At 48.6% G+C, this 21,440-nt stretch overlaps 2 protein-coding genes and 2 long non-coding RNA genes across 5 annotated transcripts; 1 reads left to right on the top strand and 3 right to left on the bottom strand.

Moving 5' to 3' along the window:
- Positions 1 to 713: 713 nt before the first annotated feature.
- On the bottom strand, positions 714 to 2,077 carry LOC112268769. Of its 2 annotated transcripts, none has more exons than XR_002960219.1 (2): positions 1,605 to 2,077; positions 714 to 1,530 (listed from the first exon to the last, which is right to left on the bottom strand). It is a non-coding gene; the product is annotated as an uncharacterized LOC112268769 (long non-coding RNA). The 2 variants fall into 2 exon arrangements; XR_002960218.1 differs by having other exon boundaries at positions 1,600 to 2,077.
- A 1,291-nt stretch (positions 2,078 to 3,368) lies between these two features.
- LOC100835351 lies at positions 3,369 to 4,595 on the bottom strand. Its single transcript, XR_732097.3, has 3 exons — positions 4,396 to 4,595; positions 4,089 to 4,247; positions 3,369 to 3,663 (listed from the first exon to the last, which is right to left on the bottom strand). It is a non-coding gene; the product is annotated as an uncharacterized LOC100835351 (long non-coding RNA).
- Positions 4,596 to 5,744: 1,149 nt separating this feature from the next.
- Positions 5,745 to 7,504, top strand: LOC100846634 (hydroxycinnamoyltransferase 1). Its single transcript, XM_014902267.2, has one exon. It carries the CDS (start codon positions 5,757 to 5,759, stop codon positions 7,287 to 7,289), a length of 1,533 nt encoding a protein of 510 aa, XP_014757753.1. The 5' UTR covers positions 5,745 to 5,756; the 3' UTR covers positions 7,290 to 7,504.
- Positions 7,505 to 10,750: 3,246 nt separating this feature from the next.
- LOC100821129 (anthranilate N-benzoyltransferase protein 1) lies at positions 10,751 to 13,946 on the bottom strand. Its single transcript, XM_003575439.3, has 3 exons — positions 13,020 to 13,946; positions 12,792 to 12,892; positions 10,751 to 12,673 (listed from the first exon to the last, which is right to left on the bottom strand). Exon 3 carries the CDS (start codon positions 12,403 to 12,405, stop codon positions 10,927 to 10,929), a length of 1,479 nt encoding a protein of 492 aa, XP_003575487.3. The 5' UTR covers positions 12,406 to 12,673; positions 12,792 to 12,892; positions 13,020 to 13,946; the 3' UTR covers positions 10,751 to 10,926.
- Between the last annotated feature and the right edge of the window lie 7,494 nt (positions 13,947 to 21,440).

The following is a 21,440-nucleotide window of genomic DNA, read 5'->3' on the forward strand; positions in this document are numbered from 1 at the left end:
GTCCATTATATAAAAACAATCACATTAGAAACCCTGTGCCAGCTCTGTTCTGATAAGCACAATTCAGAAGAATTACCCATCATACATTGAAATTGGGTCCACCCCACTCAATTGGTTTTAGACCAGAAGAATTACTCATCATCTTAGCATATCTATCTCCCGCAGGCACCACGGATCAATTAAGTTTCATGTGAACTCTTTCTGGTAATGGAAACCATATATAATTTGGCGTCCTATCCATATAAGTCAACATGGTCCCTACGAATGAAAGGCTTCCACGACTCGTTCATCATGAACGTTTACAGCTAGAGCGTATAAACCCAACATGAAACACTTGGTATGCTTAAATTTTTGGGACCAATCTGTCCGGCAATCAAGCAAAAAGTTGTAAACAATAAAATGTGACCACATTGTGCCAGACTATCAATTTAGAACTAAACAAGGTAGAACACGTCGTTGACCACCAGAATACCAGATGCTGTTGCAGTTAGCGAACAAGACTTCCACGACTCGTTCATCATGAACGTTTACAGCTAGAGCGTATTCTGCAAGCTCGGTTTACATATTCCGGTTGAAACGCTTGATCTGCTCAAATTTTTGCGACCAATCTGTCCGGCAATCAAGCAAAAAGAGGTTGGCCTTGGCCACGTAGCCCACTTTGCTCCTTCTGTCATTCTTCACCCCGAGACTACTGCTATTGATTGCTCACGAAATAGGGTGAATTCGTATTGATATGCTGATAGTTCAGAAGAACATGAGCTTGTTCGTCCTAGCTGACGGAGTGACGGCAGTCCCGTTTACAACTTAGCCATTGATCTCTTTCTGTCTAGTGATAGATAAATGCCGTCAACTTCCTAGCTGACGGCAGAGCCGTTTACAAGCCTAGTTACATGACCCATTCATCTCCTCTGAGTCTCTACGGTAGGCTCGAGGTTACAGGCCTTCCGCAGTTCCGCTGGATGTCGTCTTGTGGGATTGGTCCAGAATCAAAGGAGGAACTTGGGCGCTCTCTGCTACCTGCTTGTTCGCCATTGAGGTGTGACGACAACCCTTGCAAGAATCTTGGACAAAATAAGCTTCCTCCGATAGGAATCAAACGATTCCTTTGCGCCACTGAAGTTCTCCAAGAAACGATGACGCAACTCCACATCTGGAGACTTGTATCAGACATTACTTTCCCAATGTCTCAAATTCCTAGATTTTGTTTAATCGTGTGTTTTAATGGTCATCCTATCTGCCTCTATGGTGTTTACGTAGACCACTGCAAACTATTTGTTGGCGGGTAAATCCCGAACAGTAAACTTGTAGCACCCTGATTTGGACACTTGGCTCAACAAGGTGTGCATACGGGGAAACGAGCTTCACACCAATATCTTGTCCCCATCACGTCCATGGCTCCTTTGCTCCCTCGCGGTCTTGGTGTTTCTTCTGTTGTGCTTCGGTCGTCGCCTCCGCGTTGTGCTGGCTTCAAGTGGCCTCCGCCTCGCGTGGTCTTGACATCACAAGCGCCCAAGCTCTTCATGTCGCCTCCTGCACACCAAGAAGATGCAAGAGGAGGAGATCTCCCAAGAAGAGATTTCATCTAATTAAGATCCCAACCTTACGTTGTGTTCGGCTACTCTGACAACCTTTAGCTTGGGTCACGACTTCGAGAGTCGGAACGACTACGGGGGTCGGGAAGCTTCTACACTCGACGACTTCAGGAGTCGGAGTCTTACGTCGAGCGACTTCGAGAGTCGGAACGACTACGTGGGTCTGGAGGCTTCTCCACTCGACGACTTCAGGAGTCGGAGTCTTACGTCGAGCAACCTCGAGAGTCGGAACGACTATGTGGTTCTGGAGGCTTCACCACTCGACGACTGCAGGAGTCGGAGTCTTACGTCGAGCGACTTCGAGAGTCGGAATGACTACGTGGGTCTGGAGGCTTCACCACTCGACGACTTCAGGAGTCGGAGTCTTAGTCGAGCGACCTTGAGAGTCGGAACGACTACGTGGTTCTGAAGGCTTCACCACTCGACGACTGCAGGAGTCGGAGTCTTGTGACCTGGGATGACAAGAGAAGAGGCATGACCTCAAGCAAATGCCACCCACCTCAAATGTGAGGGGGTGCCCTTCTATTTATAGAGTTTAGAAGTTGAAATATTACAAGATTGCCCCTAGGCAATTTACGTTCATGCCCTCAGTCCTTATGCTTGGCTCAAGGCAATTGTGTCTTTTCCTTTCTATATCTAGGGAATATTCTAAGAAATCCTAGGGATGGGGAGAAGTACATCTTTGCCTCTTATCTAATTACAACTATACCACTCTGGGAACTAACTACTATGATGTGGTATGTAGTGGTGCAATGAGACAATGCGAGACGTGGTCTCGTACGAAGCCGGGCACCATGGCATGACGAGGCCAGACGTGACGCACCGAGGCGTAGCACGGGTCATTAGGATATATTCATTAGAGTCGGAATAATTTGTTTCGATTCAGGGTGGGCGTGGACCCCCTTCCACAACACTATTTAATTATCATAAACTAAAATATCAGTGGAAAGAGTGAGAGCAAATAAGTATGTCAAGTGTCACCGAGAGAAACACTCGAGCCTGTTGCGTATATATATCAGCGAGCTGATGAAAGGTATTGCATACATGTAGTTAGGCGAAGGGGAACCCTGTAGCAAGAGACGGTTGGTGTGCCATTCATATGCACCTGTCATATCTTTAAGAATTTAAACACATATATATGTTTCACGGAAGATTTAATTATACCATTTTACTGTTCATACATGTTGCATACAGAACGGGTAGAAACAACTAGCTAGTACACATGTGAATCTGGTAAACATACAAGATTGCTTGTCATATGTACTTGCAGTAAATTTATCCTCCCTCCGATCCTTAATAAGTGTTGGGGATTTAGTGCAAAGTTAGTTAATTTTGTATTAAGTCTGCGACACTTATTATGGATCAGATGAGTATTTTTTATTGAGCAAGTTACGTGGCTCTTATTGTAGGTAACTGTACAGTAACATCATTTTGTTATTTTCAACTTGCAAATGCTTATGTTTTATTTTACCAAATCTGTGTTTGTCAATTTGTTTATCCAATATACGTGTTTGGATTTGTTTTCACAATTTTGTAAAGCTCGTAAATATGTTTTTCACTGAGATGTAGATCAAATTCTGAAGGCCAATCACAACAAATTAAGCTTGTAAGGTGCATTTAAAAGATCATCATATTTGAGTTTCATGCACCGAACCAGTTCACCAAAAATTCAAATGATGGGAAAAGAAAGATATGCCCTTATTGTACTTGCTCTTAAGAACCCTCTCTGATAAAGTTGACATGTCTACCAAATATATTGGAATGCACATAAAGATGTGAATGGCAAAAGAAATGATTGCCGAGTTGTATGACACTTTTTTCATTTCTTCTAATTTGCTGCTTCATATCGATTATATATAGTACAATATACATCAATGAACTAGTACAATAGTAAATGGCGAATCTGCAAGTACATAATTTAGTTCAGTACTCCTTAATTAAGTACTGGAAATTTCTTTTATTGGTTGAAATAGATGGCAAGCAGGACCGGCCGTGAGCTGCACCCTTTTAATTGGAAGTTACTCCGTATAAGCAGTCAAGTCGATGTCCATCGATCACCCTGATCCAGTGCCTGACAGAGAACCAAGATGATAATTTTAGAGCCTCTTTGATTTCCAAAATTTAAAAACAAAGGAATAAAAAAACATCAAAATTGAATGTCATGTCACAGATGAGTCTTAGAGGAATTAAAAAACACATGAATTTGCAATAAAAGCTGTTTGATTGCACAACACAAAAAATACAGAAAATTACTTGAAGGATTAGATGCTAGCTATGGTTTTCGTAGAAACAAAATAAATATTCCGTAAGGTTGGATCTCATGAAAAAGTTCCTTTCGAATTGCACATGCAAGCTAATTCATAAGAAAAAAAAGTATGGTTTTAAATCGCACAATTCAAACGATCTAATTTTGTTATAAGATAAATCCGAACCCTTTCTGGATTCACAATATGTATCTGTATTATGGCCAAGGGAATTGAATTGGAAGAAACTCACATGATCACATGTACGTTCTTCTTGTCATCAGATTTACAGTTTTATCCGATTCTAGTGATTGACTCCAGCGTCACCCGAAGAACTAAATCATCTTTGGTTGAATTCTTGTAGTACTTGTTCCTAGCCTTTGTAGACTTGCCAAACTGCTCTTTCCTGTTCCTGCAAGTTGCAAACAATAAAATGTCACCACATTGTGCCAGACTATCAATTTAGAACTAAACAAGGTAGAACACGTCGTTGACCACCAGATGCTGTTGCAGTTAGCGGACTCAGTTTGTGCAATACTCAACATATTTCAGGAAATCACCTGTTGCCACTGCTGGTAGCCACCACTGGCCCAAGTAGCTGCTCCGCCTCCGGCAGTCGCATGAAGGGACTCTGAGTCTGACCCATCTAAGATATATATGATCTTTCTCTCTAGCTGGTCTTCTTACTAATTTTTCTCCCTTCCTGACGCTCAAGCTCTTCTCGATCGTGTTGCTAACTTGCTACTTGGAGTGCATTGTACATCTGTATTTAAAGAGCTCTCATTGAAATATAAAATTCCAAAAAGGGCCCAAAAGTGCTGAAGACTTTTCGACTAGCTCTACACTTTTTTTACGCTTTTGGGTATGCATGCATGAAGTGTGCCGCCTCATGTTTGGAAGCATCGCCGCTGCCATTTTTGTCTTTTGGTTTCAGCATGATATTTGGTTTGCATTCCTAGTTAATTTATTGCAACTTGAGTATCTAAACTTGTTTGATTAAAAGCCTAAAAGGAGGGAACGGATGAAGTCGTATCGCTATGACGTGAAAACAACTAAAAATAAATACGCAGAAAGTGAACACAACTTTAAAAAATAAATCATATCTACACTTTTGTATGTTTTCTGGCCCGTCCATGCGGGTTGTGAGGTGGGTTGAAGTTGAACAACCTTTCCAATGTTTTTTATGTTGAGATGGTAATTTTTTTTAGGGGTATGTTGAGATGGTAAATAAGAAAATCATTTGAAACGTGGAACTCAAGGTGGACGCTTAGGCCGAGCTTTTTGGCTCGGCCTGAGGTGATGGCAGCTCGGTGTCACAGTTTGGCTTGGCGTAAGCCCAGCAGCAAAGCAGCCTAAGCAAAGCCCATTTGTTCCAGCTCGTTAAAGCGTCAGGCCGAGGCCCAAGTCAGCTCGGTGCAGCCCACGCTGGCGGTCAGCCTTGCTTCCCTTGCCTTCTGGGCCAGTTGGCCCAGCCCCAGGTGCCTGGCTAACCCAGGGCACAGCCCGATACAAACTCTCTCGTTCCCGTGTTTCCCATCTCGACCCCCGAGCTCTGCGAGTTGGCCGCCGAATGGGTTGCATAGTTTTGTATCTCACGCGTTCTAAAAAAAAAGTTTGTATCTCACGCAAATGGTAAAATTTGACTGAAAATGGCAAAATGTGTCACGAATCAAGAAAAATAGTACGGAGTACTACTAGTATCTCATTACTAGTGGTAGGCAGTAAATAATCGAATTTCTAAAAAAGATACAGCTAGAGCCTATAGAGCATCTGCATTCGCACGGGAGATGCCGCGCATATACTGATATACCTGTATAAATAGGCGGCCAGAGAGATGCAAATGATTCCATACACAAAAGAATCAAACAGATCCTTGCTCGATCGATCGCACAACCAGCCGCCCAGCAAATCAAGGAAATCAATGGCGGCGACGAAGAACGGCAATGCCAACAATGCTGGTTCTGGCTTTATTTCCGTGCGGGTCGTGAGCCGGCGCCTGGTGCGGGCCTCCGACTCCTCCATGGAGCCACACGTGGCCACCTTCTCCAACCTCGACCTCCTCAACGACAACATTCAACTATTCATCGCATGCGTCTACAAGCGGCCCAGACGGCCCACCGGCGCCGGCGAGGGCGACTACTACAAGGCCGTCTGCGCCGCCTTCGAGGCCCACCTCCCATCCTACCTCAACTACATGTTCCCCTTGGCCGGCCGCATCATCCACAACCCAACCTCCGGCCTCCCTGAGCTCCACTGCCGCAACCAAGGTGCGGAGCTCGTCCTTGCCGAAGCCGGCGCGGCGGAGCTGTGGGCCGTGGACTGGAGCCGGCCCAACGAGTCCCTGAAGAAGATCCCGCTGCCTTTCGCCCAGGAGCTGCCGCTGTCGGTGCAGCTCGTCTCCTTCGCCTGCGGCGGGTTCGCCGTCGTCTGGGGCGTCCACCACCTCGTCGGCGACGGGAGCTTCGGGGCCATGCTCGTGAACACCTGGTCGGAGCTCGTGCGGACGGGGGCCATCGGCGCGGCGCGAATCCCGACGCACGACCGCTCGCTGTCCTTCTTCCGGCCTCGCGACCCGCCGTCGTACGGCGCCGCCGTGGACGGGATGTTCAGGCGGTGGGACAGCGCCGGCGCCGGCCATGTAAACGCTCTGACGGCCGAGGAGAGCTTCACCCGCAGGCTCTACTTCGTGCACGAGCGCGACATAGCCAGGCTGCGCAGGATGGCTTCAGCGGCCGCCGGGGGGCGGCGTGCGACGACACGAGCCGAAGCGCTGTCGGCGTACCTGTGGAAGCTCCTCGCCGGCGTCGTGGCCAGCTCCGCACGGCTGCTGAGTGAGGCGGCGGCCGGCGAGAAGCGGTGCCGGATGCTGTGGTTCGTGGACGGGCGGCCGCGGCTAACCTCGTCGCCGGATCAGGTCCGCCACGCGCTGCGGAACTACGCCGGCAACGTGACCTCCTACGTTCTCGCCGAAGCGTCCGCGGCCACGGTGCTGAGCAAGTCGCTGGCGGAGGTGGCGGCGATGGCGCGGGACGCCATCACGGCGCCCAACTACGACGAGCTCTACCAGGACATGGTGGACTGGGTGGAGCTGCACAAGCCGGCGAGCTTCGTGGAGACGCCGGCCGTCGGGCTCGGCAGCCCCACGCTGGCCCAGACGGTGTGGGCGTCCTACAGAATCCACACCGATTTCGGGTTCGGCCACGCCGCGCTTGCGGTGCCGTTGGATGCCAAGGAAGGAGGCCTGTGCTCCGGTCACCTGTATGTTAGTAGCTCGAGCCCGGGCACCGGAGACCGGTCGTGGGTCGTTAACGCCTGCATATGGCCACGCCTCGCCGCGGCGCTGGAGTCCGACCGGGAGAAAGTCTTTCAGCCACTCGCGGCAGAGCACCTTGGGCTCACGTGTAGTGGTGGTGCCGACTACTTGCGTCAAGACGCCGAAAGACCTCGCCTGTGAGTCTGTGACTTCTTCCCTTGCGCATCGAGATCAGGAAACGACATCGAGAAGATAGTGTCCAAGTTTATCCCTTTTTTTTTTTAAGTCTCTTCTCTGTTAGGAGTAGCCTTGATCTGCAGATGGGCGTACACGTACAAACTTGGCACCGGCGGCCCTTTGTGACCGTACATCAGTTGGGTAAGGAAGAGAGGGAGTCAGCCACAAAACACAGTGATACGAAGGACACGAGAGGACGAGAACCCATCCAGTAGCCTTTGAATTTGAATTGAGTAAATTTCAGAAGAGCACATTTTTCAGAGCAATCTTCTCATGCAGTCTTTTATTTTGCTAATTTGTCTGAAAAATCACAATTTTTCAGTGTACCAATGAGCCCAAAGTACCGAGTTTAGACCATGCGACAGTTTTTCTTATAGCCAGGGCCCACATGTAAGACGCGACAAACCCGATCCGACCCCATAGCCTGATGGCTTGCCCATTGCACCTTGAGGACTGCCCTGTAGGTGTTCGACGGAATGGCAAGCCTCTTGGACTGCACATCGGTGGAATCCTTGATACCGAACGGCTCCAAGAGGATCGTGGGCTTCATCTCCGGTTCCGGCGACGCCAAAGCCAAGCCGCCGAGCGGGCCTGCAGCGCGAGCAGCCCCGATGTCGCCGCTGCCGTCGTCGACTCGACCCGTTCGCGTCCAGAGCAAGCTGGGCCTGGATCGCGAGCACGCGGGCGACGGTGGTGGAGGCGGCGCCGGCACCGGTACCGGAGGTGCTGTTGGCGGAGCTCCGCGGTGGCTGGTCGGCACCGGCAATATCGGAGGCGCGGTCGGCGTCGGAGCCCATGGCATGAGCGGCCCGCGGCAACGGGTACTCGGTAAGCAAAGCAAGCAAGCAAAGCGCAAACCAATCTACTGCTTGTAAGCTTGTTGCCCACGCAATTAATCACGGCAGGCTGACCAGCGACGGGCATGCATGGCTCATGTCCTGCTTGGAGGTGAAGTGGACGCGGTTGGTGTACGCGAGCTTCGGGTCAACATCCGCTTAATGCTTCGTGGAAGAACAAAAGTGAAGGAATGGGCTAGGGTCGGGTCGGGTTTGTCCGACGTCTCGTCTGACAGGTGAGCCCGACCTGTAAGGAATACTGTCAGATTGTCTGACCTTGTTATTTTAGGCTTTTTGTTACAGTGTAACTCAAAAACCATGGTTTTTCGGACAAATTAGCTAAAGAGGAGGAGGATCGGATCCATATTTCTGAGAACTCCAGTCGACGGGCCATCGCCATCTCAAAAAAAAAAACAATCAACACAGTCATACCTTTTCGAAAGTGCAATTTGTACGCATGTGCAGAAGGATGAGGGTTTCTCTTGTTCTAGGACATGATACCATCCGGGCACTGGCATCAGGCCAGCCATGGCCTCAACTGGTCCACCATGCACTCGGACGACACAAATTCATGTAAGAATAAATTTCACAAAATCATATTTTTTGGGGCTAGAGTTTCCTCGGGTCAAAGTTATCACTAATAGTCTCACGGGAACCACAGTTTTTGGGGCAAGCTGTCTCACAGAACCCAAATTGGGTAGATTGGGCCGTTTGATGGTATTTTTGACAGGTGAGACCCACGTGTCATATGCCAAGTCAGACCCATTTCGTTGTCACGACAGCTTCTGGACCCGTCCGGACCCGTTAAGGGTTATTTCTCAACCTAAATTGTCATCTCGGGTCGAGTCCGGGAGCTGATATGGCAACGAAACGGGTTGTCCCGCCTGAGGTGGCGTGTGACAGGTGGGCTCCACTTATAAAAAAACCATTACAACATAATCTACCTGATTTGGGTTCTGTGAGACAGACTGCCCAAAAAATGTGGTTCTGTGAGACTTTAGTGATAACTGTGACCCGATGAAACCCTGTCCTCAAAAAGTGTGGTTTTGTGAAATTTACTCTTCATGTAAATTCATGTGAAGAACGTTGAACAATCTGATCGCTTGGATAGAAGTCTTTCAAGCTCTCCCGTTGAATGTCTCTTTCAAGCTCTCCCGTTGCATGATATTCGGAATGAGTATAATCTTCGTGTGTCTCGGCATCTTCTCTTCTGCGAAAAAACGGAAGGATTGTTTGGATTGTTTGTTCTTTAGCATTTGTAGGATTGGTTGCTTGTGTTAAAATAATCTTGTTCGCATAGTGTTAACTCTCTTTAACAATTGGGTATCATCGGTCGATGCCATGTAACCCCTTTGCCGCACGGCACGATCTAACTTTTTTTTCCCTGACAGTCGGCACGATGTGACTTTTTTCTTGGGATGGCGTGAGGTGTAAGGATCGTAGCTGACCCTGTTACCGGCCGGCAGGTTTAGTTGTCAATTTGTGTGGACTGTTGGTGTTTTTCTGTTATTCTTAATTTAAACTAGCCTGACTGTGTGTGCGTGCGCGTGCGTTTGCTAACAAACCGCAGAGTTTTTATATACCCCTTCCGTCCCATACTAAGTGAATCAAATTTGTCCAAATATGAATGTATCGATACCCAAAAAACGTTTAAATGCATGTAATATTTCGTTACTTATTATTGAAATATAATATACCACAACAAACGACACGTACAATGCAAACATGACAACAAATAATATCCATACGTACACTGTATGTCTGTATCCACGCATCAAAATCCATATACTTCATCCATGCATCTGAATCCATACACTACATCCACGTACGGGAACAAAGACTAGAGAAGATAGTAGAGAAGATGAGTAGATGCTAAAGGACTTACGTTGCAGGATTCCTGGCTAAGCTGCCAGCGTGCCTTGGATGGTTACTGCTAAGATGGCTTTGCATGATGGTGTCGCGGTCACCGTCATCGTCGCCCGTCGCGAGCAGCTTGGCGATAGATGTGGAGCGTTGACGATGAAGAGCGGAGACGAGTGGAGAATTGGAAATTCGGGAGTCAAGGGTTAGTGCGATGTGGAGCACGGCGGACTGGGCTCAGGGCAGGTAATTGGGCCGTCCGGGTTTACAAAAAAAAAATTGCGACAAAGGGTTTACAAATTTTTATTGGCTTTTACCAAAAAAAATTGTTTATTTCCCGTACCCGAATAAGATGGGGTAAAAGGAACCCGAACCCTGGTGGCCGGATAGGCAAAGCGCCCACACTGAGGTAACGCAAAATATGTCATCCTCATTTTCTCATCTCTCACGCACCGTCATTGAATTAAGATCTAACGGTTAACACGTCGAGTTATCTCTAACTAAAAATCAATCGCCTTGTATATAGCAAAACTGTTAAAATTAAACTTGTTGTTTCGCGCGAGGTGTAGGTGCCGCGGGTGGTATGTATGATTTGCAAATTAACACACGTTTGCATTGGACTATGAACCATCACTAAGGCCAGGCTCTGTTTGCCAGACTATCTCAGGTTTCAATAGCCTTGTAAATTGCATGTGCAATGTAAAATGTTTTCGCGAATTATCAAGCACATAGTTATCCGTCCGATGCAGAGGCCGGGGTTATTTCCATAAAAAATACAAAGTTACTAACATATACTGGAAAATATTGATTGGGAAATGTAAAGCAAACAGTATGGCCACTGCAGCCCACAGTGGCCGGCCGAGTAGAGAACTCATGAGGCAGTAAGAAAAAGAGCAGATCAGAACTCAGAGACGAGGTCTGGCCTCTGGTGGCAAACACTCGCCGAGACCAAGGTACTCCGCCGTGATGGGCCTGAAGACGCGCCCCTCGTCGGCCTCCAGCGCCGCCGCGAGGCGCGGCCACACGTAGGCATTGACGATCCACGACCCGTCGGCAGGGCGAGTGGTGACATACATATGCGCCGTGCACAGCCGCCCGTCCCTCGCGTCCACGGGCATCCCGAGCACGGCGGGCCCGAACCCGAAATCCGTCTCGCTGTTGTGCTCCGACGAAACGACCGTCATCGCCAGCGTGGGGCTGCCAAGCCCGAGCGCGACCGTGTGGGCATAGCTGAGCCCGGTCCGCTTGTGCGCCTCCACCCAGTCCACCGTCTCCTGGCACAGCGCGTCGTAGTCGGGCGCCGTGATGGCGTCCCGCACCATCGCCGCGACCTCCGCCAGCGGCCTGCTCAGCACCGCCGCCACCGCCGCGTCCCCTACCGCGTGCGTTGTCACGTTCCCGGCGTAGCTCCGCAGCGCGCGGCGGAGCTCCGGGGTTGACGAGGTTAAGGTTAGCCGCCGACGACCGTCCACCAGCCACGCCATGCGGCAGCGCTTCTCGTCGTCGGCCAGCCGCGTCAGGCTGGCCACGACGCCCGCGAGGACCTTCCACAGGTACGCGGACACGGCCTCGGCGCGCGTCGCGCGACGCCGGCGGCCGCCCGGCTCGGTAGTGCTCGCCGTGTCACGCAGCCTTGCGACGTCGCGCCCTTCCACGTAGTAGTGCCGCTGCACGAAGCTCGCCTCGGCGGTGAGGCCGTTCACCTGGTGCTCGTGGTCCCACGGCGTGAACGTGGCCGCGAAGGAGGCGCTGTAGGACGGCGGGTCACGTGGCCGGAAGAAGACGGCCCGGTCATGGCTCGGCCCTCCGCCGGAGATGCTTCCGGTCATGACAAGCTCGCACCACGTCTTCATGAGCATGCCCCCGAAGCTCCCGTCGCCCAGCAGGTGGTGGAAGCCCCACACCACGGCGAAGCCGAGGCCGCAGGTGAAGGACACGAGCTGCAGCGACAGCGGGACCTCGTCGGGGAACGGCACGAGGATCTTCCTCACGGACTCGTTGGCGAGGCTCCAGTCCAGGGCTCGCAGGGCCACGCCGGCGTCCGCAAGGACCAGCTCGGCGCCTTGGTTGCCGCAGCGGAGCTCCTCCGGGAGGCCGGAGACCGGGTCGCGCACGATGCGGCCGGCCATGGGGAACATGTGGTTGAGGAAGGACGGCATGTGGGCCTCGAAGGTGGCGGCGACGGCGCTGTAGGTTGATGTGGCGGGCATCCGGTAGAGGCAGGCGACGTAGAGCTGCATGTCGTTGAGGAGGTCGAGGTTGGTGAAGGCCACCACGCGCGGCGAGATGGTGGTGGTGGTGGTGTCGGAGGCCTTGACGAGACGCCGGCTCACGACCCGCATGGACGAGCCGGAACACACGCTGCCGTGCTCGGTCCCCGCCATTGGTGTCGTGTGTAGGCGAAGTATGCGTTGCACTTCCTGCGTCTGAGCGTCTCTTTCTTTGGCCGCCTACATATACTAGAGCAGGAACAGCGTACGCCGGGCCGAGCCGGGTTTAGGACCGGGCTCCATGAATCCTGGTCAGAGTGGACGCGACCCGAGCTGGGCTCGGTCCAAGGCGTTCGCGAGCCCAACTTGCAGGCTCAAGCGACGCAGGCGCAGTGGAGAACCAGGAGATACTAGTGTCAACGGGAACACGACCCAAAACACCCTGCTGAACAAGAGTAGATAAGTAAGAACCACATAAATGACCTAATCGATGATGCCACTGGGCGGAAGAAAAAGGCAAAATGGATCTCGACATAGATTTAGCAGAGAGAAACACAGACGAAGCAAAAGATGGAGGAAGGTGCAAGGTGTCAAGGACATAGAGGGATGTGGATCCTCCATGACGACGGCCAGTTCCAATGATCCTCTTGCTCTGACGATCCTGCACATAACAAGAGACATCATCAAATCCAATAAATAATTCTTATCAGCCACGGACATGAGATTCATTGAGAGTTTAGGAGCCAAGAACACATCTGAAATTGCAAACTGAGAGATGGACAGAGTACCCTTATGAGTGACCTTGCATGGAGTACCATCAGCTGTATGAACACATATACCATCCACAATGGGTCGACATGATGTAAGGCAAGAGCTATCAGATGTCACCTGAAAAGAAGCCTCAGAGTCGAACACCCAAGGAGCACCAACACTTGACACAGAGCATGATTAAGCATGACTACTAATAGATCCATTCAACGATGCTTGCAACTGATTCAATTGGGTCTGAAGATTGCTAAGTTGGTTCTGAAACTGAGTCAATTGAGTTGCAAAACATTGCAAACTGGTGGGGCTGAAATGGGAACAACAACATCAGCTCTTTGACCGTCAGAGTTCATGATGTGCAGCCAGTAATGAAACTTCTTATCCAAACAAATCAGCCCACAAGTAAAGACCTTCTGCTTCTCTGCTCGTAACCAGCACACATACTGCAGCAACGAGCTCACTCCAATTCTGCAGCAATCAAAGGCTAACAACAGCACATAATCTACCTTATACTTGTGTAGGAACAGACCAAACTGCAGGAAATCCTAATCGCCCTGTATCTGCCACACAAGAACCTGAAGGAGTGAAGGATGTACAGAACAGAGCAAGCCAGCAGCAGGAATCGGAATCTAGTGGAGGCAGGGGACGAGCAGACCAGCGGAAAAGGAAGAAAAGGAGAGGGAATCCAGTGGAGACGGAGGTTCAGCAGAACAGCAGCAAACCAATCGGAGGCAGACGGCGACGGCCAAGTCCGACCTGGACTCGAGAGGTCGAGTAAACAGCGGCCGGTGCGGTGGCGGCAGCGGGACTAGAAAAGAGGCCGGCGGAGTGACGGGAGACAGCGGCCGGCGGCGTGACGGGAGACGGCGGCCAGCAACTCGCCGGCGGAGGCAGCGGCCGCGGACATGAAGGGGAAGCTACGGAGATGGCCTAACGCTCTGATACCATGTCTGAAGGCCAAATCAGTTTCTCGATTGATTGACTAGAAACATATACAAGAGCTTACATGGGCCTTGGGCCTGACTAGACTACAGGAAAATATAAAGCATAAATACATACAAAAGAAATACTCTAATACTCTTAACAGCTAGTTCATAGCTTTCTACATTCTTTTGAGAAGAGAACTCCCCGTATCTACATATAACCCTATATGAAATGTTTTACTTTATATACCAGGCTTGTCGGCGTTGTGGCCGGGTGAAATTGGCTCGGTTTAGGGGGTGAACCCAGTTGGATCACGGGCTGGACCGGTTCAGTCCACTTCAGCCTCCTAGTTGGCACGCCACATAGGCCTGCAAGTGGAGCCCAAGTGACAGGGAAAAAGGGGATTTCGGCCAAACTGTAAAATGAGATAAAAAGTGTCACAAGTTTTGTTAAATGAGGTAAAAATCCGAAAACCTCACTAAATAGGGCAAAAGCTGTTCTCAAAAAGTTGAAACTTGGGGGCTAGAAAATAGAATTGACTCTTATTTGGTGACGCTGAGACCCGTAAGCTTCAGGACCAGGATACGGTCTGTCAAAAAGAAGAAGAGAGCATGTGGTGGAGTGGACAGTGGGGCCGTGCACAGTGGACACAGCTTTTTTTTTTTTGAGAACTTTTTTTTTAAGAACCTTTGAGGAGGTAAATGGACACTCCAGGACAAGCATGCACGCAGTTCAACTTGGGTGCCAATGTGCCATGCAACGATTGGCCGCCTGTTGTTTCCCTCGGTTCTCGTGTGGCCCATCTGCCAGTGCCAGGCAAACAAACATGACGGCCCAAAGATGCAGCCAGGCCGGAGGAGCGCTGGCCCGAGGCCCATAATGCTCGTGCCTCGACACCACCTGAAACTGAAAGTTTTCTCAAGAAAAAAAACTGAAACTGAAAGAGAGCCTGTTTGCTGCGCCAGCCAGAGCAGCAGCCGGCCCGCGGGCCTGCTGCCTGAAAGAGCAGGAACGAGGACGACTCTTCTTTACAGAAAGTATAGTCCTCTCAAATTTTTTTTACAGAAAGTAGAGCAAAAGTGGTTCAGTGGTCGCTGCCGTGGGTTCCATGAGAGTGGTTGGTGCATGTCTTGTTTATACATACAAGCCGTCTGCGTGTGGTGGAAGAAGAAAAATCTGCCCCGTCCTCTTCTCTCATCCTTCCTCACCCCGGCTGAATTCCCGATCGATCCCATCCTCCAAATAACTTGCCCACCGGCCACGATTCAGGGGTCCTCGAATCAAGATGGTCATCGAGACGAGCATCATCCCCTTGGCGACCGCGTGCCTGAAGGCGCTGAAATTCGTGGCAGGGCTCAGGAGCACATCGGCCCAGGTCAAGACCAAGTGCGAGGACCTCGCGGAACGCGTCAAGATCCACCAGAAGATCCTGCCGCGGTACTTGTCGGCTGCGGCCGAAGACGAGGGGGCGGCGGCGGCGCTGCGCGGGTTCGAGGCCGCCCTCGGCGGCGTGCTCCGGGTTGTCGAGTCCTGCCGCGACCGGCACGTCCAGAGCGGCGTGGTCGGCCTCGCCTTGGCCGCCGTCTCCGGCTTTGACCACCGGGATCTCGCCAAGCTCGAGGCCGCCGAGAAGAAGATCGACACATGCGTCGAGGACCTTAGGTTCGCCGTCGAAGCTCCTGCCGCGGTGATCGTCTACTATATTCACGTGCAGAACATGTACTTGGAAACCTACGACGACGTCCGTCGGCATGCCGATTCGCAGCCGGAGACAATCACCACTTCCCTTCGTCGTTCACGTGCCGGGATTTCTTCGGCTGATATTCTTGAGAATTCGCAGCCGGAGACAACCACCACTTCCCTTCGCCGTTCACGTGCCGGGATTTCTTCGGCTGATATTCTTGAGAATTCGCAGCCGGAGACAACCACCACTTCCCTTCGCCGTTCACGTGCCGGGATTTCTTCGGCTGATATTCTTGAGAATTCGTAGCCGGAGACAACCACCACTTCCCTTCGCCGTTCACATGCCAAGATTTCTTCGGCTGATATTCTTGGGGATTCGTGGCCGGAGACAACCACCACTTCCTTTCGCCGTTCACATGCCCAGATTTCTTCGGCTGATATTCTTGGGGATTCGCCGCCGGAGACAACCACCACTTCCCTTCGCCGTTCACATGCCGAGATTTCTTCGGCTGATCTTCATGGGGATTCGGAGCCCGCGACCACCCGGATTTCCCTTCGCTGTTTAGTTGATCGTCGTGGGGATTCGGGGGCGGCCACCACCAAGATTTCTTTATTTGATCTTCGTGGGCATTCAGGGTTGGCGACCACCAAGATTTCTTCAGCTGTTCTTTTTCGAGATCTGAGGCCGACCACCACAAAGATTTCTTCAGCTCATTTTCATCGGGATTCGGGGCCGGCTCCCACCAAGATTTCTTCAGCTAATGTTCGTGGGGATTTGGGGTCGGCGACCACCAAGATTTCTTCAGTTGATGTTCTTGAGGATTCAGGGCTGGCGACCACCAAGATTTCCCTTCGCCAGCTAGCTGATCTTCGTAGGGATTCGGGGCCCGCGACCACCAAGATTTCCCTTCGCCAGTTAGCTGATCTTCGTGGGGATTCAGGGCCGGCGAACACCAAGATTTCCTTTCGCCAGTAAGCTGATCGTCGTGGGGATTCGGAGCCCGCGACCACCAAGATTTCTTCAGCTGATCCTCAAGGGGATTCGGGGCCGGCGCCTGTGATCCATGTTAAGAGCTAGTAGTATAAAGTTTGTGTTTAGTCTTTATTATAACCATACTAGCTAAGTGCCCGTGCGTTGCAACGGAGACACATTGGGAGCTCCCGAAATAGCCTCTTTAAGCACAACATGTAAATGCATGTGAGCTACTGGTACATGGTTGTAAGCATAGCCAACCATTTCACAGGAAATATTTTTCATTAGAATTACTGTTCAAAAAGAAACAACTGTATCACAGAGAAGCGATAGCCTAGTCAGGCAGCAATAATCGTGTAAGGAGTAACATAAGGTTGTGATTCAGTATTCAATTTAAATTTCTGTGGTCAATCCAGTTACACTCAATGACAATCAATTCCAATACAATACTACCAACCCATCTGACAACGAGCAGATTTCTATGCATAAGCAAATGATTGGGTTCATCGTAAACCTCATTAGCAAATGACACCCTTCAAGAAACATGGTATCATGTTATCTGACTAACAAAATTGTTAACAAAAACATATTTCTGTGACTTTGTGTCTTGGTCTTTTCTTCAACTATATTGTGTGTTTTCTTCTCAACCCTCACAACCCTTCAAGATGTGCCCATCGCCTTTGTGGTCAGGCTCTGCAATTGCTACATCATCGCTCAGCTATGCTCCATTGTTATCATTGCCTCGTTTTTATTCCATCTATGCTTCGTCATTATGACTTGGAAATCTCCTTTGTGTTTCTACTTTTCAGTCACCAACACAACTACCAAATGAAACACGGCTTGAGATTTTGGATGGGGAAATCAAGAAATCATACGTCAGCTTGAAGATAAAACATGCTGCCATCAGGCTACTGGTAGCCAGCATAGCTACCTACAAAAGATTGAAATAGAGCAATCAGTGTAAATCATCATGTAATGGCTACTGAAACAAACTCAGGTGTTGCTATGGCTACTGAAGCCATCCAGCATATGCATCGATGTTTAGAAAAAATAATAAAGAACCTTTTCTGCATTGAGAGTTCAAAAGGAAAAAAAAAAGAGAAAATATGGAGGGCATTTAACTTTGCAATCCTAACAAGTTACAAAAATGGTTCCTTGTGGAATATCTGCAATCAGAGTCAGCCGTCCACAGTACTAAATTAATACCAGCCCACAAGTTCCGTTCAGGAAGTTGGCCAATTGATGTAGGTCTTGAGGGTCTCCCTCAAACCATGGTTCTGCTCTTCATCAGGAATACCAACAGAGCAAAATCTGTAGAAAATTTGCGTAATTTACATTGTAACTCAAAAATAGCAAAAAAAATAAAAATTGCATCCGTAGGAATCTTGGATCTGTATGGATCCTTCTTACTCAATAAGTATTCTCTAGACTTATGTAAACCTGCAGGTTTCAGATTATATCACCTTGTATGAACAACCAGTTTAAGCTACGATAGTAAACAGTAAACAAAGAAGAAGCACAACAGGTATCCTGTGGCCTGTGTAGAGTTTTGCGTCTTCATAGTTCAATTCCTGGTTGATCGCCCTTTGAATTTTCTTTTCGCACTCCTTAATGACCCTATCTATCATATCCTCGAGTTCTCTGTCGAAATTTTCTGACCATTTGCTTTTATTTCTTCATAGCTACCAAGAGCTCGGGAAGGCAACAAACACTAACATATGTAGGAAGAAAAAATTACTAAGAAGCATAACAAGGTAAAACTAAGAATACTCTTTCCACTGTTGAAGCACACCTTCACAAGTAATCACATACAGGTGCTTTCTCTCTGCAGAAACAAAGCTCTATCAACAAGGTAAGATAATTAAAAACCAGACCATGTCCATATGAAAGTCACACAATGAAATCACTTCACAGATGAGCTTTCCCACCATATACATAATAAGAGCATTGGATTCATTTTAAAAAATACGAATCCGGGCATGAGCTCATGAGCTGTGAATTTATCACATCTACAGAAAATGAAACAGAATGTTACACAATAGATAATGTCTGATCAATAACCATTTCCCATCTTGCGAAATGGCAAGCTTTCACGTGCTAGCAGTATAGACTGGCATAACATGGTCCTTTATGTCTGAAGCGGATGTGGGCGTGGTCAACCGAATCCGAGCTTTCGTTTTTGTCAATTTATGCTCTCAAAATTATAACTCAGCTACATGTATTGAAAAACTGCTACTCCTATTATTTTCTTTTTGTTTGCCTGCTTATCATCAAAGGTCTATCTAGGATACTGATGGACATTCATTAACACATCACAAACTTACTGGCGATAGAGTTACTTGGAGGGTACTTTGAAATGTCATAATTGAGTTATGATGGCTAAGCACTTTGAGATGTCAAATGATTACTTGGAGGGCGCAGGGTACCTGAGAAGTTCTCAAAACTGTTGTTCATACCTGCAAAGAAGGGGGAGGACGACTTGGACTCCAGAAGCGTAAGCAACTATGGCGGCGCGGTGGATTGGGGGATGGGGAGACACTGGAGCAGGAGACCGGGAGGCGCGCGGGAGCAGATTGGGTGGAGCGGCGATGGATCTAGAGGGTGGGGGCGCCGGAGGAGGAGGAAGGGGGGGGGGGGGGGGGGGGGGAGGGGCAGAGCAAGATGGCTGCTCCTTCTTCTTGTTGCTCCTCCCTCTGTCTTCTTCCTGCTTCTGTGCCATCCGGAGTCATCGGTGTTGTAGGCCTAGATGCAGTTAAGGAGGCCTCGGGAGGAGATGGGGCGGCGGCGCCAATCTGGAGGGCTGCGGGGAGGAGTCCCGGATCGGGAGACGGGATCAGGCGCAGGCGTGATTGATTTGGGGAATCGGTGGAATTTTCGTTCGCTGGTTTTTCTTGTGGGCCTGGATCGGGGAGTCGGTGGAGTGACCGCGCGTTGCTATGGATCAACAACAAACTCATGTACTCGCTCCGTTCAACAAAAGACATCTCAAATTTGTCAAAATTTGGATGTATCTAGATAAGACTTGGTGTATAGATTCATTCAAAATTAGTCAAAGTTGAAACATCCTTTTGTTAGACGGAGGAATATGATTCTTCACTGTGCACATCACCTCAAACAAACATACTAAGAAGCAAAAAGGTATAATAATAAACGTAAAGACAAATTAAATGAAGTCATCAGAGTACCCGTGCTCTGAACCACATATAAAATAATAGAAAGTAGTTGAGCATTCATAAGAAAACTTGATATGCTTGTGTTTATTCACCAGAATTGTTTGGCAAAGTGCCGATGTATCGTTCAAAGTGATTAATTTCTAGCAAGTAACCAGACAGTATCAAACCATTCTGATCCTTAAATTCATAAGGAACACAACAAGGTACCCACAATAGTGTGAGGAGAACTCCCAGAATAAAAAGCGGAGATAATTGAAGAACATACTGGCTCTAGCATATGGAAACTTCTTCAACAGCATCATCCCTATATCGTGGTGGTTCTCCATTCCTGCAGTCCAAGAACTCATCTCTGCTCAGGTCGATATAATCAAGATCGTATGGAAACTTCTTCAACAAACAATGCAAACAATGGTGCATTAAGAGCGGCCCATTCCCTGCAAATGCAAAGTGAAGAAACAATGTAGAAATTGACACAAATGCTCGAAGTCAACAGAATTTGTGTCATGGTGAAGAACATATTCCAGGTAGGCACAATTAAACTTCGAAGAACAGGGCATTTGACAACACACCTCAAATGAAACTATAAATCCACAGTTTTTATGAAACATAGCATGTTGCATTCAACAGTTAAGTACAAAATCATGAGTCTTCCTCCATCTTAAAGAATTACTCTCTGGACTGGAACTATTTCTTACCTTTCTTTAAGTTCTATTAAGGCAGGAGTTGCAGTCCCGGTATAAATACCCATGTAAAGATTTCTAAAAGTCAAAATTCAAGTGGAACCAGAACCAGCAGGTATAAATGAAAAGCAAGAACGACATCCAACTCTAAGCAAAAGTAAAGTATGGAAATTACTGGAGATGGAGATGCGTATGGCATGTTGTAACAAATCTGGATAGATTTAGGAACCATGTAACCTGGACACTTTAAAAGATATCCCAAGATTGAAGAATGGTGTGTACATACAGGAGCACACAAGATAACGGGAAGTTTCACAAGATGTACGAGATTACATAAGTCAATATATGACCAACAAACAGAGCTTGTGTAAATTCAGTAAGTTAGTTTCTAGTTGAGCGATCTTTTGGTTCAGATTTGACACAACGTGGAGGATACGCAAGACAGGCAGCCTGCAGTTCACAAGTGACAACTCATTTGACCCCATCACCTCTACCACAAAAAATGAGTCGAAAGTAAATATGTTGATATTTTCTACGGTTTAAGCTCTGAATAGTGACGTGAAATATATCAACCTATGCAGTCCTTGTTTGATGAATCCATAGTTGGCCATTAGCCTGTTACTAATGGTGACCTTGGTATCAACTCCTCGTGATTACTCTCCACAGAAATTTGCAATAAAATGACTATCCAGTGCAAGCATGCTCCCTACACTGAAAGAGAATGTTTAGCTGGCTATAACTTAGCTGAAACAGTTATACTTATACTGATTGAAATGAAACCGAAAACTTTTGCAAGCAAAACCTGCTCTCCCATTAAATAAATTTCACCCGCCATCACTGTCTAGAAGTACAATCAGCAAAATCTGCTCTGCCCTTTTTTTTCCGTAGATCTAAAAGGTTCCAAGGACTCAATCGTACAAGAAAAAAAGGGGTTGGTGTCCGGGAACCTTTCTTTCACAATGTCAATTTTACGGTTCACCCCTATTCAGTTTTATCATCAGTTAGTTCTAA

Source organism: Brachypodium distachyon, chromosome 4 (genome assembly GCF_000005505.3).
Source record: "Brachypodium distachyon strain Bd21 chromosome 4, Brachypodium_distachyon_v3.0, whole genome shotgun sequence".
Taxonomy (NCBI): domain Eukaryota; kingdom Viridiplantae; phylum Streptophyta; class Magnoliopsida; order Poales; family Poaceae; genus Brachypodium; species Brachypodium distachyon.

Excerpts from the sequence above, each read along its gene's own strand:
- LOC100846634 (XM_014902267.2), top strand. The coding sequence starts at position 5,757 with ATGGCGGCGACGAAGAACGGCAATGCCAACAATGCTGGTTCTGGCTTT.
- LOC100821129 (XM_003575439.3), bottom strand. The coding sequence starts at position 12,405 with ATGGCGGGGACCGAGCACGGCAGCGTGTGTTCCGGCTCGTCCATGCGG.